At 40.0% G+C, this 16,774-nt stretch overlaps 2 protein-coding genes across 7 annotated transcripts in view; one reads left to right on the top strand and one right to left on the bottom strand.

The window, feature by feature from the left end:
- Positions 1 to 16,774, bottom strand: part of TPR5 (Tetratricopeptide repeat (TPR)-like superfamily protein) — a 365,268-nt gene that overhangs the window by 14,683 nt on the left and 333,811 nt on the right. The window lies entirely within an intron of this gene.
- LOC149264220 (uncharacterized) lies at positions 5,035 to 6,125 on the top strand. The gene is made up of 2 exons (XM_089389372.1): positions 5,035 to 5,637; positions 5,760 to 6,125. Exons 1-2 carry the CDS (start codon positions 5,104 to 5,106, stop codon positions 5,961 to 5,963), a joined length of 738 nt encoding a protein of 245 aa, XP_089245498.1. The 5' UTR covers positions 5,035 to 5,103; the 3' UTR covers positions 5,964 to 6,125.

The following is a 16,774-nucleotide window of genomic DNA, read 5'->3' as shown; positions in this document are numbered from 1 at the left end:
ATTCAGTTTCAGAGTGCTGGATTTATTCATAACAGTTCACTGTCAGTTGCTCCAGATTCTGCCCCTCTTCCACAACAACAACAACAACAACAACAGGTCGTCGTGAAATGCCAACACTGTGACCGAGTTGGCCATTTGAAAGATCACTGTTTTGATCTTCATCCATGTAAGCACTGTCATAAAACCAACCATTCTTCACACAGATGCTTCAGAAACAAATGTCCTGCAAGAACAAAGATTCATCTTGGATGGATCGCTTCTTGGCAATGGGCATCAACAGCCAAGAAGATATTCCAAACGCATGTCAGAACTTGTTCCAGAGTATTAAACAATCTTGCTGTTGAGTTTTCTCCATCATCTCACCTTGTATCTGACAGTGGGGGAAATGATGGTCATCTACAAGCTTCAAAGCCACATCAAGCGAGCCTGAGCCACAACCTGCCACACCAGTTTCAGAGTTGTAGCCAGAAACAAAGATGCCCCTGAGCATGCCTTCAGTTGGCAATCTGGGACACTTCCTCTAGCAGAAGACTTCAACTTCTTGCCAGTTTTGGAAGAGTTCCAGGAACAAAATTGAGAACACTTCCTCTAGCAGAAGACTCCAGCTTCTTGCCAGCTTTGGAAGAGTTCCAGGAATTGCATTAAGCATTCCAGAGTTGTTGGTCATCCTTAAACCATCACAGGTTGAGACTTCCCTTTTTAGGTTGAAGTTTTCCCTTTTATGCGGGGTGAGACCTCCCTTTATTGGTTGAAGGTTTCCCTCTTCAAAACAATAGGAGCACTTCCTCTAGCAGAAGACTTCAGCTTCTTGCCAGTTTTGGAAGAGTTTCGGGAACTGCACTAAGCGTTCCAGTGTTGGTGGTCATCCTTAAACCACCACCCTTTATACCAACATTTCATACAACACATTCAACCTAGTGCTGCCATGCATTTTTGCACATTTTGTATTACAGCTCTCTTCTTGGACTCATACATAACCCTTCGGATTAAGGGGGGAATGTTGGACACCTAATTCTCAATGGGTTAGTGTGGAAGCCGAATGGACAAAAGGAGTCCAAGGGACCTTGGGATGTGAAACCCAACGGTCACATAATGTACTATAAATGTATATCTCTTGTTAATAAAAAATCGTACTCACATGATTTATCTTTCATATTGTTCCGTCCCCCCGAACCCACTCTCGATCCGCGCTCCGGGTGGGAGCGGCTCGGGAGCGCGCTTCTGAAATCACTTCCAAATGGGAACGATTTCGAGAGCGCGCTCCCGACTAAAAAAATTTCGCTCCCTGCCAATTTTAGGAGCGTTGTTGGGAGCGTCGCTCCCGGAGTGAAATTAAAAACCCGGGAGCGATCGCTCTCGACCTTTAAAAAATCGCTCCAGGAGCAAATTGGGCTGCGCCGGGAGCGTTCTGGCGGAAAAAAAATCTGTGGACCCCAAAAAATTATTAATTTAAAAAAAAAAATTGTTTTAAAAGCCCAATGGGCCAAAAAACATTTCATTATCACTTGAATGAGTTGAGAAGAGCTGGAGAGCAAGAGCAAAGGAGTGAGGAGAAGTGAGGAGCAAGGAGCAAGCCTGCAAAGAGGTAACTTAGTAATTTAGTTATTTTAGTTAGTTTAATTTAGTTAGGTAGTAATTTAGTTAGTTTAATTTAATTTATTTAGTTTATTAACCTTATTTAGTTTCAAAATCATGAATCTAAATTAAATTTATTAATCTAAATAAATTAAATTAATTTGCAGATTCAAAAGCCTACAAATATCAAACACCATGGACCTGGCTATATTTCTTGGCATTTTCCTCTTCTTGGTCCCTTTTATGGTTATTATGGTGCTGGAGAGTAGAAAACGGAGGGGCCAAACTGAAGAGGGGGATGAAGAAGCTGGAGAAAGTCGAATTGATGAAAACCCCGGTGAGGAGGAGCTGGAGGAGGGTGAACATGACCCTCAAAAAACTAAACAAGACCAAACCCCATTGTGGAAATATGTTAAAAGCGCTGAAACAGGGAGAGGGGGTGGAACCACTAAATTTCATTGCCCCCATTGCAACAATGATTACACAGGTTCATACACCTGTGCTAGAAGACACCTCTGCGGGAAAAGGCCATGGGATGGAGACAAACAAATAGGAATCAAAACTTGTCCAGCGGTGTCAGCAGCGGATAGAGCCAAATACATAAGGGAAGAGGAGGAAGCCCAATACAAATAAAAAAAATCAAGGGGTTTCTTTGAACCAAGCTCACAATCACAAAGAACTCCTTCAGCATCCTCCCAAGGCAGTGGATATGGAGGCACAAGGTCATCAACTTTAAAGCGTAGAACCATATCAGATTTCCTTGATGAGGGGTGTAGGAATGATGTGGATTCAAAGGTTTACAGGTTTCTCTATGCATGTGGGATACCATTCAATGTTCTTTGCTCACCTTACTGGCATGAAATGGTTTCTGCCATAAATGATGCCCCTAAAGGATACAAGAGCCCTGGGTATGACAAGGCAAGAACCGTTGGCCTTGATCATGAAAAAGCAAAAATATCACATTCTTTGAATAGAATGACAAGTTCTTGGACTGACCATGGGGTGTCCATTGTATCTGATGGATGGACAAATGTAAAAGGCAAGCCATTGATAAGTGTTCTTGCTGTGTCTGTTAGTGGTCCCATCTTTCTAACTGTACATGATTACTCAGACAAGTTCATGACCGCCATCAACATTGCAGAAGCATTACTTGAAACAATTGACCGTATTGGGCCATACCAGGGTTGCAGGAATCGCCCCCCCCCCCCCGGATCCTAACCCGGAACCGCGACCCGTGCGGAAGCGTTCCGGAATCGACAGAGGAATCGCGATTCCGATTTTTAGGTTGCGCGCTTCCGCATTTTTGAAACGACTCCTGCAAAATGAGGTTGCGGCCCCCCGGAATCGCGCTTCGGCATGCGGTTCGGGCATGAGGTGGCGCCACGCAACCTGCCCGGAAGCGCACGCCACCCGGGGCAACCCGCACGCAACCCGCGGATATCAATTTTTTTTTTTAATTTCATTTAAAATCTAACTTAACTAGGCATGAGGGGGTGGGTTAGGGGTGGGTTAGGGTCACTTTAGGGTGAGTTTAGAAAAGAATAAAGCCCCCATTCTCTTCTCATTTTCTCACTTTGAGTTTATGAGAGTTGGAGAAGAGAAGAGAGGAGAGGAGAAGAGAAGAGAGGAAAGGAGAGGAGAAGAGAGGAGAGCTTGGAGGAGTGAAGAAGGAGGAGCTAGGAGAAGGAGGAGGAGCTTGGAGCAAGAGCTTGGAGGACTTCATCTACAAGAGCTAAAGAGGTAAGTTCAAACCCCCAACTCCCTTGTTTTTTTGAAAAAAAAATTGTATTTTTCTCCTCCCTCTCCTACTCTTTCCCATTGTTTCTACTTGCTCCTTTATTTACAGGTTGTCCACCACCTATATCCATATTCCAAGATGGTGTTCTTTTGGCTTCTATGTATCATTCCACTCTTGGTTTTAATGATGGCAAGGGTGAGGAATAGAGGGGAAGAGGAAGGGGATGAACTTGGTGACCCAATGTATGATGAGGAGGAAGGGTTTGAAGAGGAAGGGGATGAACTTGAAGGGGACACTGAAGCACAAGATGGGAAAGGTACATCAAATCCCTTGTGGAACTATGTGACCAAACTTGAAGGGGGAAAGGGTGGTGGATCTTACAAATTTTTGTGCCCTCATGGTTGTCATGGAGGAAAACCATATACGGGTTCATATACCCGTCTGAGGAGGCATCTTTGTGGGGTGCTGGACAGTGATGAAAAAAAGGGTTCTGTGGGGGTAACCATTTGCCCAAACATTTCAAGTGAACAAAGAGAAAAATACATCCAAATTGAGATGGCTGCACAACGAAAAAACAAGAAACAAAAAACTCATTCTGAATCAAGTGCAACCTCTAAATTTGGTAGTTGCCCATCTCCTCATGGTACTTTTGCAACCTCTGGAGGTAGAAAAACAATAGGGGATTTCCTTAATGTTGCTGGGAGGGATGATGTGGATGGAAAGATAGTCCGTTTTCTTTGTGCTTGCGGTGTACCATTCAATGTGCTTCGCTCTCCCTATTGGCATGAAATGGTAAAGGCCATCAATGAAGCCCCAAAAGGATACAAGGCCCCCAACTATGAGAAAGCTAGAACAGTGTTATTAGAAAGAGAAAAAGCTAAGGTTCAAAGAGCTTTGACACGTTTTACACATGAGTGGGTGGATTCTGGGGTATCCATTGTATCAGATGGGTGGACAAATATTAGAAACCAACATTTGATAAATGTTCTTGGTGTTTCTTCTAGTGGTGCAGTATTTATTGCATCTCATGACTCCTCCTCCATCAGTGCAACTGCACCAAACATTGCAGATCTCCTATTGAAATCAATCAAAGATGTTGGTCCGAATAATGTGGTTCAAGTGATCACAGATAATGCAGCAAATTGTAAGTTAGCAGGAAAAATTATTGAGCGTACTCATCCACACATCTTTTGGTCTGGGTGCCTGGTTCACACATTGAACCTTTTGATGCATGATATTGTGAAACACAAAGATTGTGGGTGGATTGCTGAGGTTTACAGGAAAGGGAAGCAGCTCATTAAATTCATCACAGGGCATACAAGGGTAAACTACTTCTATGGCACTTACTCCAAGTTGCAATTGCTTAAAATTGCAAAGACAAGATTTGCTAGTTATTACCTCACCTTTAGGCGGCTAGTGAGGGTGAGACAAGCTTTAACTAATCTGGTGTGTGCTGAAACATGGGATGAAATTAACACTGACACAAATGGTGCTAATGAAGTCAAGGACACTGTTCTTGACAGTTACTTTTGGTCACAGGTTAAATATGTTTTGCAATTCACCAAACCAATTTATTACATGATCAAGTTTGCAGATTCAGATCGACCAGTAATTGGGGAGGTGTATGAGCAAATGGATAGCATGTTGGGGCAGATTAAAGACATTGTTGAGCCTAGAGATACCACCTTGTACAATTATATTCGTGAAGAGGTGGAAAAACGATGGGATATGCTAAATGTTCCATTGCATGCATTAGCATATGTTTTGACACCTAAATACTATCATCCATCATGGCTTTCAAAACCAGCACCTGGGGGGGAGTCAGGAAAAAACCACACCAAGATAAAGAGGTTCACGAAAAATATATGGCTGCATTGAGTAGATTAATCCCTGATAATGAGGAGGCTGCATTGGTACGGAGACAGGTGAGCAACTATACGAGCAACACTGGTCCATTTGGGAGCATGCATGCAATTGAAGATCGAGAGCATTTTTCTGCTCTTGAGTGGTGGAACATGCATGGAGGGCCTACTCCACTTCTACAGAGTTTGGCATTGCGGGTGCTATCACAGGTGGTAAACACTTCTTCTGCAGAGAGGTGTTGGAGCTCTTATTCTTTCATCCACAGTGTTAAAAGGAACAGGTTGAATTTAGACCGGGCAGAGAGCTTGGTTTATGTTCATTACAACTTGCGATTGTTGTCCCATTACTGTGAAGATGCAAAGTCTAATAAAGACTTGTTGACTTGGGACAAGAATCCAGAGGAGCCCAATTTGGAGGATGGAGTGTTGCGACTAGAGCAATTAGAGGATTCTCTTATCCAGGTATGTCCATTGTGGTATGAATTTTCCAATTTTCCCTTATAAAGCATTTCTCTAATTCATGTTTTTAATTTTTTTGTTAACTAGTGTTTTTTTTTTTGCATGAATTTTTTGAGCGATTCTAGGATGATGACACGGGTGTTGATATGCCACAACCCCCACCCCCATCTGGTCCCTTGGTTTCTAGGTTCCATGGTTCAACACCAACGGCAGGGGGTTCTTCTTCATCAGTTCCAGTGCCACGACTTACACAGGGACCATCTTCTTCATTGCCACCACGTGGAGGCCCGCCATCACGTTCTATTCGTGGTGGAAGGAGGAGAGATTAGTAGATATATTCACAATCTACTTCTTTTTGTCATAGATTACTCATTAGACTTGTAGACTTGTGAATTTGAATTTTGAACCTTTTTGGCTTGGCGGTGACCAAGTGACATATTTTGTAAACATTATTATTTGAATTTTGGACATGACAAATGTTGACAGTTGCTCACTTGCTAGATAAATCATAATATGCTCTATGTTTTATGTTTTATAATATGCTTAAATGTTTTATGTTTTATAATATGCTTAAAAATTTGATGTATGTTTGTAATAGCTAGAATATAGATGATTGTTGTACATACTAGTAACTACAATGGAATCATGGATGCCATATCTATCTTGATTTATGCAAAAATATGCATGTTTTCATGTCTTCTACAATTAATTTGGTATTTGGGATGTTTGTTTTGAGTATAAATGCAAAAAAATATAAAAATATATATATATATAGCAGACGCTTCCGCGGACGCTTCGCTTCCTAGATTTTTGGAAAATGACGCTTCCGCGCTCCGCGCTTCCGCTTCGCGCTTCCGCTTCGCTCCCGCTTCGTGCAACATTGGGCCATACAATGTCATCCAAGTCATCACTGATAATGCTCCTAATTGTAAGGCAGCGGGAGCAATTATTGAGGATAAATACCCCAACATGTTTTGGTCTGGATGTTTGGTTCACACATTGAACCTTCTAATGCATGATGTTGTCAAGAACAAAAAAGCACAATACCAATGGATTGGTGATTTGTACAAGAAAGGCAAACAAATGATAAAATTTATTACAAATCATAGCAATACCCATGGCCTTTTCCGCAGTCACTCGAGATTGGAGTTGTTGAAGATTGCGAAGACCAGATTTGGTAGCTATTACCTCACCTTCAGACGCCTTTTGAAGGTAAGAGAGTCATTGGCTAGCATGGTATCAAGTCTACATTGGCAGGTATTAAAGGAAAGGGCTACAAATGCAGCTGACAGGCGAGGTTTTGAACTGGTGGAGGAGGCCGCTCTTGATGGTCAGTTTTGGACAAGTGTGAGGCAAGTATTGGATTTCACCAAGCCCATTTATCACATGATTCGGTTTGCAGATACAGACAAACCAGTGATTGGCGAGGTCTATGAGCAGATGGATACCATGTTGGGGCAAATAAAAGATATTGTTCATAACAGAGATCCCGACTTGTACAAATTGATTCATGATTGTGTGTGTGAACAGTGGAATAGACTTAATCTTCCACTACATTGCTTGGCGTATATCCTTACGCCAAACTACTACTCTACATCTTGGTTGGGCCAACCTACACCAGTGGGTGGGATTAGGACCAAACCCCATTTAGATGCAGAGGTAACTAGAGGATATTTGGAAGCATTAGAAAAGTTGATACCTGACAGGGAGGAATGTGCAGCTGTGCGCCTTGAAATAGGCAAATACTTCAGTGGCACTGGTTTGTATGGTAACTTCCATGCAATGGACGACAGAGATAGATTTGATACTCTTACATGGTGGGAAACATATGGCGGCCAGGGACTTTTGCCAAAATTGGCAAAAAAAGTTCTTTCACAGGTTGTAAATACTTCTTCTACAGAGAGGTGTTGGAGCACCTACAGCTACATACATAATGTGAAAAGAAACAGACTCAATGAAAACCAAGCAGAAAGCTTGGTTTATGTGCACTACAACTTAAGGTTGTTGAGTCATTACTGTGATCGGGCTTATGAGGATCCCACATATAAAATTTGGGACAATCACCCAGAGGATGACAATTTGGAGGATGGCATTGTACATCTTGAAGAACTGGAAGAGGAACTTGGAAGGGATGAAGATGAAGCAGTTGCAGCAGCCATGCCACCTCCACCTCCACCATCCAGTAGCAGTGCTCGAGGTCCGAGTCTTGTTCCTTTGCTGCCGCCACCTCCATCTACACCTTCACGTGGAGGTTCTAGTTCTGGTCGTCGGTCTGTGCGGGAGACTCCTAGAAGACCACCATGACCTGCTTATACCCCTGGAGATTCTCATGGCAAGGGCCACATGTAGATTTATAGTTTACTTGTCTTTTTTAGTTTCTATTAGACTTTAGTTTTCATAACTGTTGAGTTTTGAGTCCTTGACTCTTGACTCTTGACTCTTGACTCTTTCATATCATAATGATATTTTTTGTAAACAATATATCACTGTGACAATGAAGATTTGAAGTTTGAAGTTGGGCCTTGGCAATTATAACTCATTGGTAATGATTGTGAATTATGAATATGATGCTTCGTGAAAGACTAAAGTTGTTTCATTTCATTTCATTATTCATGTTTCATTTTATAAATTTATAGCATTTCATATCATGTTAACAGTTAGAAGTTAGGAATTAGAAATATCTAAGATATTACTTCTTGTAATGGTTAAACTTAGCTTACAAGTACAACTTTGGTGATCAATGATGATAAATGTTATTGAATTTTCAATTTTGAAAGCTTGAAGTTGAAACTTTAAGATTGAATTTGATGAATCATGATTCACGAGACTCAATATGCTGCAGTTGTAATATGTATTTTACTAACTTGTGGACATGGTTGATGACGATTATAATTTCCAGATGATTGATGTGATATGGTTCAATGATCAATCTATGTTTTTTTATGTCTAATTCATCATTCTACATGTTTTTGTTGACATATATGTATCAAAAATGAAAAAATATAAAAAATATATATTTTTAAAAAATCGCTCCCGGATTCGCTCCCAAACCAGGGGCTTCTGAAAATGTCGCTCCCGCTGTCGCTCCCGCTCCCGCTCCCAAGCAACATTGCTCAGAGGGAATGTAGCTTCAGAGGGATCAACCCTATGGAAGCTAGCGCTTCAAGATCTGGGGAGATCAAAATCATTATTGCAGGATTTGCAACAGCAATGCGGAAGCATTATCAGAGCAGTAGTAGCAGCAGTATTAAGTATATCAGATTGTGCTATGTTTGCAGCTATAGCTCCAGGAGAGGCGGCATGGAGTTGTAGCCCTAGAGAGTTGCAAAGATGGGCAAGGTCCATTGAGGAGCCCACCTCATGGATTATTACTTGGCTATGGGGGCCCAGAGTATTCAGTAGCAAGATGGACCAATGTCATTGACGCAGTCAGATCTCGAGTGACAGTTGCATACTAGTAGTAGTCAAGTGTTGAGAAGTGCAATGCAGTGTTTACAACAGAGTAAGATGCTCAGTAGCAGAGTCAACAATAGCGCAAATTCTTCAGTGGACAGTGCAGTAGCTTGTAACAGTCAGGACTCGGGAGACAGATGTAGCAGACGCAGTTTATTCAGTATTTAGGATGCTTCTCAATTGTAGTAGTTGTAATTGCAGCAACAATAGATGAGAGGGATTTACAGTGCAAATACAGAGTTGGCCGCAGTATGGCAGTGTCAGCAGCAGCACAAATGTAGCATTAGAGTTGCACAGTGGTTGGTGGGTAGTGGTGTTATGAATATAATTCATAACAAGTAAATAAATAAAATAAATGTAAATATTAAATAATCAAATATTGATTATGTTAAATAGTCATTAAGTTAAGTGAAAAGGCATGTCTTTTAGTCATGAAAGGACACCTTCTTAGGTATATATATGTGGGTCCTCATTGTAACATTCATCACTTAAACATTTTTATATATAATAAATTATTATTACAAAATACCTCGTGTATTTTTACATTTTAGTCAACAAGCTATCATTTTTTATGCTTCAGTGGTATCGGAGCCATTGCACACAATATAATCATGCGGGTCTTTGAACGTTGTTCACCGCACAATTTGTCATTACGTTCACGTCCTGATTGCGTTGAGCAGTTTAGTAAAATTCAAGCATTTCAACAAGTAGAAAAATCATATACAGAAGTTAAAGCATGTCGAAAGGAAATCGATAATAAGGAAGATGATAATAACGATGAAGAAATTAAAAAAGATCGTGATGATGATTCAGATGAAGTTGATATTGAAAGTAAGGGAGAATGAGTACATACTGAGCCAATTAGAGAACTAAGTGATCAAGGTGATGATCACCATGTAACTTGTTCAACAGTAGATATGCATGATGTTTTTGGTTATACTGGCGAGGAAGAACAATTCGAATATGCTTCTCAGCATAGTCCAGTGCAAAGTGTTGGTAGGGCTACTTCAGAGGGAGGAAGTGAACAAAGGGGATTACATCAGGAAGATATAATACATGATGAAGTGGATTAGTATGAATTAGAAGAAGAGCAACAATATGAGAAAAGGAAAAAGGAGAAACTAATAGGCCCTCCCTTAGAGCTGGAGTTTCCATTACACCCACCTCCAGGTTAACCAGAACCAATGGATATTCTAGATGAGGAGAAAGAGAGGGCGGCTCAAAAAGCAGAGGCACAGAAGGAAAAGGAGCTTGGAAATGCAGTTTACAAGAAGGAAGATTTTGAGGTTGTTATTAAGCAATATTCAAAAGCAATGGATCTGGATGATGAAGATATCTGAACAAATAGAGCAGTTGTCTATTTGGGAATGATGAAGTATGAAGATTGCATTCAAGACTGTGAGAAAGATGTTGAAAGAGGGAGGGAGCTTCATTCAGATTTTAAAATGATTGCATGACCTTCGATTAAAAAAGGAATTGTATATGTTAAGACGGCTAAATGTTCTAAGGACTATGAGCTAGCAATTGAAACCTTCCAGAAAGTACTTACAGAACATCATAATCCACATACATTGAAGAAACTGAATGAAGCTGAGAAAGTAAAGAAAGATTTGGAACAACAGGAAGGTTTTGATCCAAAGTAGGCAGATGAAGAGCGGGAGAAAGGAAATGAATTCTTTAAGCAGCAGCTTCTTCCAGAAGCGATAAAGTCAGTAAAGGGCATTGCAGTGACAACAACAAATATCAAGGCCATGCATCACGGTAAAAGGCATAGAAGAAACCCTGAGCAACTGTACCTGAAAGCTCGAGAGTTGAACCAGAAAACTAAGGCTATGCTTACATTTCTGGAATATCATCTACAAGAATTCAAGAACCCTCCGCAGACTTCCTCTATAAGTGACATTGTGATAGTCAGTGACATAATGTTTTTTCTCTATAGGCAACATGATCTTATTCCATATCTACGATATGAAAATGGAGAAATCTCACCTCTTACTCACGATATTGGGAGCCCTGTAATAATGTGATCCCCAGATATAGTGGACTTTGTGTGCTACAATAATTATAATGATTCATTGTTAATTGTTGGTGGGGTTCCTCTTAAAATTTTCAAGAGTATTCCAATTACATTGGTTATAGCAAGACAAACGACAACATATAGAAGGTATTTTCGATCTAGATAAAATACATCATTGCGATTTTTATATTCCAAATTATAGGGGGGTGATTTATAGTAATAGGGAAAAACTATTCACAATTTTCGAATTAAAAGAGTACAAAAAGTTGTATACTGTTCCAGATGAAAGTGGCACTCCTTGGGGGAATTTACATTTTAGGTTTTATCTCCTTGTAGTAGGGAGATCAGGTTGTATAACCATAATAATTCTTCACGTGAAATCTCATTGAAAATTTATCCCATGTTCGATGGAAGACTCCACAAGCAATTTTCCCTTCGATTGCACCCTCAATATTACATTACCCCTAATGAGCTTGCAATAATCGTTCAAAATGAAAATCCACCAATGCGACTACCAGAAACTTTGGGTGCAGAAGAGAATTGCCTCAATGATACATATTTCGTCAATCAACCTTCTGGCATGACCTGCAGTGTCGTGAGGAAAAGGGGGCGAGAACAAGTGCTAGATATCGTGGAGTACAGGTTTGAAATAAACAAACCACTTCATCTGATCAAATATGCCATGGATCCGCTGAACATGTTAATAAGTTACATCGACATAAACCAAGAACCTGATGACATTTTTGTCTTGTGCTTCCTTCCTAGTGATGAAATCCAACAGCACGCCGATACGATCCAATCGTCTTTCCTGGTGATGAAATCCAGCAGCACATCGGATACAATCTAGTCATCTTTCCTGGTGATGAAATCCAGCAGCACGTCGGATACAATCCAGTCGTCTTTCTTGGTGATGAAATCCAGTAGCACGTCGGATACAATCTAGTTGGTGTGAGGGGTTTTCGGGACCACAACCTTGCACGCAGCCACAGCTGCCAGCATTTCGGCCATGAGAGGAGCATCGCTGGTGTTGCCATCCCTATTGTTGGACGTTGCTCGCTTTTCCAGTAGAAGACCTTGCCCAACCGCACCGACAATGTTGCCCCCCTGTTGTCCGTTGCAACCTTGCTTGCTGTTTGTTCCGCGCTCCTTTTTCTGCCTATCCCGCATTCCATTCCACAACCATTCCATAGTGTTGTTGAACTCTTTATGGCACCGTTCCTTCGACATTATCCGCTGACCATTAGTGAATGCCCATTGTCGATGACAGAGTATCATGGTCCAGGTTACGACATCGTATCATGGTCTAGGTTAAGTGCCGTAGTCAACAGGGACCTCGACCAACGCGTATGTCCGTCATATCCCATTCAATCACGTTAAAAAAAATCAAAACTATATTAAAGTATTATAATATAGTTTCAAGCAATGTTATATAATAAATTCAATTAATATAAACTATATTATATAAATTTAATATAGTTATATAAAAAAAATAGAGTTATTAAAAAAAATAGAGTTAAAAAAAAAATCGATAACCTTGGATTCAAGATAGTGTTACCAAGTGACTTATATAGGCAGAGATGCCAATGGCGTCGAATCACATATGCTGAGATGACAAATGCAAACTGAAGGAAACAACTGACAATAAGCTTTGAGGACAAAGCTTCTAAAGGAAGGGGCTATATTATGAATATAATTCATAACAAGTAAATAAATAAAATAAATGTAAATATTAAATAATCAAATATTATGTTAAATAGTCATTAAGTTAAGTGAAATCACGAAAGGATACCTGCTTAGGTATATATATGCAGGTCTTCATTGTAACATTCACCACCTAAACATTTTTATATACAATAAATTATTATTACAAAATACCTCGTGTATTTTTACATTTTAGTCAACAAGCTATTAGTTTTTATGCTTCAAGTGGCCAGATATCAACAACAAAGACAGGGTGTTGTAGCAGCAATGCTGCAGCACTAGAATACCTTCTTCGCTAAGAGGGAGTGGTAGTTTTTGTAGCATCGAAGGTGTTCTATTCTCGAAACTTTGTGGAGAGGCTAAAACACGAGTTCTCCATAATCCAAAAATCGTTTATGCAAATTCCACCTAGAAGTGTCTCAATTAGATTCTTAGCCTATTTTTTAATATTTCCTAAGTCTAAACTTAGGAAATCTAGTTAATTAATCAAAATTAATTGAGATAAGGGGTGAATCATCTAGAAACTCACACAAATCAACAAGGAATTAATCTGAGCCCTTGATTAAGTATTAATATTGGTCATTGGAGGTCCAAAAGAGGATTATAAGAAGAAGTCGATGGGCAGATGGAGAATATATTTGTGGAGTTTGATTTCCTTAGAGAGTTCGATTTTTCCAAGGAGCACACAGTTGTCAGAAGAGCTTGAGCTTCAGAAGGAAGTAGAGACAATCAGGGGCAAGGACAAGTGAGTTGGAGGAATATTTCCAAATCCAGTGATTGCATTGTAGAGAGAGGCCGAAATTTCTCCAAGAAGCTGCGTAGAGGCAGCACAAAGGCTTTAGAGGGCAGTGTGATTTGCTAAGGAAGGAAGACATTTTTAGTTCCAAAGGCCGGGCAAAGGTTCCAGAGGGTCGGAGAAGCATTTTCCCAGTCAGTAGCAGGCAAGACGTCTAAATTGGCAGTTGATTCAAGCAACACGTGTGACAAGCAGCGTAGCGTGACGCAAAGCCTGCGCAGGCCCAATTGGACAACTAGCCTTTTATGTTGGAAATACTGAGAGGGGGGGTGAATCAGTATTCCTTAGCAATTAGCACTTTTAAATCTTTTCAGAGCATTAGTTAATCTTCAATTATTATTAATGTTTATGCAGTAATAACAGTAAATAAAAGAACACAGTAGACACAAGATTTTTATGTGGTAAACCCCCTCCGGGTCAAAAACCACCAAACACTTTTCTAATAAATTCTTTAATCTGTAGCCCCAACTGAAATGAAAGCAACAACTTCCTAGAATTCTAGAAAAGCATTCCTCTCCAGTGCCCACTAGAAGGACGCCCCAACGACCCGGTTGCTTTAGTAGTCAACTGAATGGATGCCCCAACATCCTAGACCAACCTACGACCCTGAAGTGTTCACATGCTCCAACCTGCAAGTGACTTCATGCACCTGCCTAACACCTCCCTGCCACCCTATAATGACTGAAAATGAGACAAGAGTGTGGATTCCCGTATCAAGGACAACGATCCATGATACAATATGATTTACAATGATTTTGACTGAACACCCAATCACACTATGACTTGCAACCCAACCATGACATCATCTCAACAGAGACTCCGATACCTCCCAACAATGCCTTTTTGACTCTAGGTAGATTGATTCTTTTACAATAATGACTCTTCCAATGATGACACTTTTACAAATGACTCTTTTACAACTTTACAATGATGAATCTTGGCCTTGACACTTCTTCACAATATATGGATGGCTGTCATGTCTTTAAAGGATGTCCTACTGCAATGCTTCCTTTAATTTGATACCTCAGCTCTTGAATGCTTGCTTGATGTTGTCCATGAATCTTCTTCTACCTACATGCAAATTTGCCCAACGAAACCCAATCTCAAAGGGAAAAACAAAATACCCTTCATCTTACCTCTGCCTGCAAAACACACGTAAGTGCATAGTAATGAATAAATACAAATTAAAATTACACTGCATACCTAAAATGTTCTTGTCAATTTTGTTGTTGACTTGTTGCAGCAGTAGACAAAGATTCCCACTCTTGATATAGGCTTGAACTCTATGCAAGTCTATATCCAAAATTGACATAAAGATATATACAAAAGAAACCGATGACAAACCCTAGACTTGTGATGAACCAAGTTCTAAGTACAACAACAGAGACCATTCTATCAACTATGACAAGACAAGTAACATGAGCTTACAACATCATATAGATTTAGCAGACTTGGTGTAGCATCAAATGTGTAGTATCAAGAATAGGACATCCGAAATGTGGTATCAAAACTAACTGTGACATATAGAGACATAGAGATATAATCGAGACCCTGTATATATTTATGTTGTCCTGCAAAAACATATGTCAGAGATGATACTCAAAATTCAAATGTAAACACTTAATCATACATACCTTGCTGTTGGAGACTTACCCTTGACTGTTGATGTGTGGTCCTTATTGCAGTGATCCTTGAATGCATGCTTTTCTTGCCTTCTAGGAGCTCGATATTGAATCGGTTGTATCTATGCCATTTTGGATCTCCAGGGTCTGAAATTTCGTCTTGTGGTAGCCCTCTGAGTCCTCTTTGCAACTCCACAGGTCTGATCAAGATTGGATTCTTCAAGAAATAGTTATGCCCAATCTCCCACAATGACCTGATTATAGCCTGGTTCAGTAGAGCGAACTTGTACGAAGTGCCACATGTCACTGTTGCAACCTTTGGCCCTGAAAATGCTACTCAACAAACTACAGTCCGTCCTCTTTCTGTGACTATTTACGAAATTTGAATCCAATGCTCAAAGAGAAAGTTATGATGATTTTCCCAACGTCACCTATTTGACATGGAATTCGGGAGCCTGCAAAAACCCTAGCTTCCTCAGATCATATATCTGAAAATATAGCAAACCAAGATCTGAAATTCGGTCACGAGGCTCATCAAGATTTCGGCTCAAATGGGTTTTAATTTCAGCGTCTGCAGCTTCGCAGAAAAAAGGTTATAGCAAAAATGCCATGATGACCTGTTTGAAGCCAAAAAGTCAGTGTTGTTAAAATCGCGATATGATCGTATAATCGCGATAATTTCAATGAAAAGAGAAAATCACGCTTAGTAATTGGATTTTTTTTCCCTATTTTTTCGAAAAAATGTGGGAGGCTCGGGCAGCGCGTGTTAAAAGGGAAAAACACGATTTTTTTTCATTTCATTTGGACAGCAGAGCGTACGGTGGGGTTTGGAGACTTGGAGTGTTGGAGGCTTGGAGATTTTACCATTTTGGAGCTAAATCAACTACGTGGAGGAGAAAATCAAAGAGTGTGCTAAGGAGGAGACCGATTATCTCCATAAAAACGGTATGGGCACCAATGTTTTTTGTTTTCATTGTTTTGTAACTTCGTTTTTGTTTTTTTCAATGTTTTTGGTTGGGTTTGGAATGGGGTTTTTGACATTTGTCCAATGTAATTTTTTTTTTAGTTTTTTTGGTTGGGTTTGGAATGGGGTTTTTGACATTTGTCCAATGTATTGTTTTTTTAGTTGGGTTTGGAATGGGGTTTCTTAAATCGTATGCAATTTTTTTTAGTTTTTGTACGATGTAAATAGTAAAATACTAAGTTGTAAGTTTGTAACTTGTAAATACTAAATTGTAATCCTTATTTTCCCATAGGTTCACTGAAACACCATTCAAATTTTCAACTTCAAAGCTCAAAATCAAACATGCCAAGGAAATTGGACCCTTTCTAGGAATTTGGTGAACCTAATGCTCTAAATGATAGACTAAACTTGACTTGCAAGTTGTGTGGGCACCATATGTCCGGGGGGGTGTATAGATTGAAGTATCACCTTGCAAAAATCCTTGGATTTGAGTAGGGCCTTGCAAAAATACAAATCCTGAACTCATCCAAAGAGCCATGAAAGCATTGGAAACTTTAGACCACAATAGAGAGGCCAAAGAAGAAATG

Source organism: Pinus tabuliformis, chromosome 6, assembly GCF_031772625.1.
Source record: "Pinus tabuliformis cultivar Carrire ecotype Pingquan chromosome 6, CPIR1, whole genome shotgun sequence".
NCBI lineage: Eukaryota > Viridiplantae > Streptophyta > Pinopsida > Pinales > Pinaceae > Pinus > Pinus tabuliformis.
This window is presented reverse-complemented; position numbering and strand designations above follow the sequence as displayed.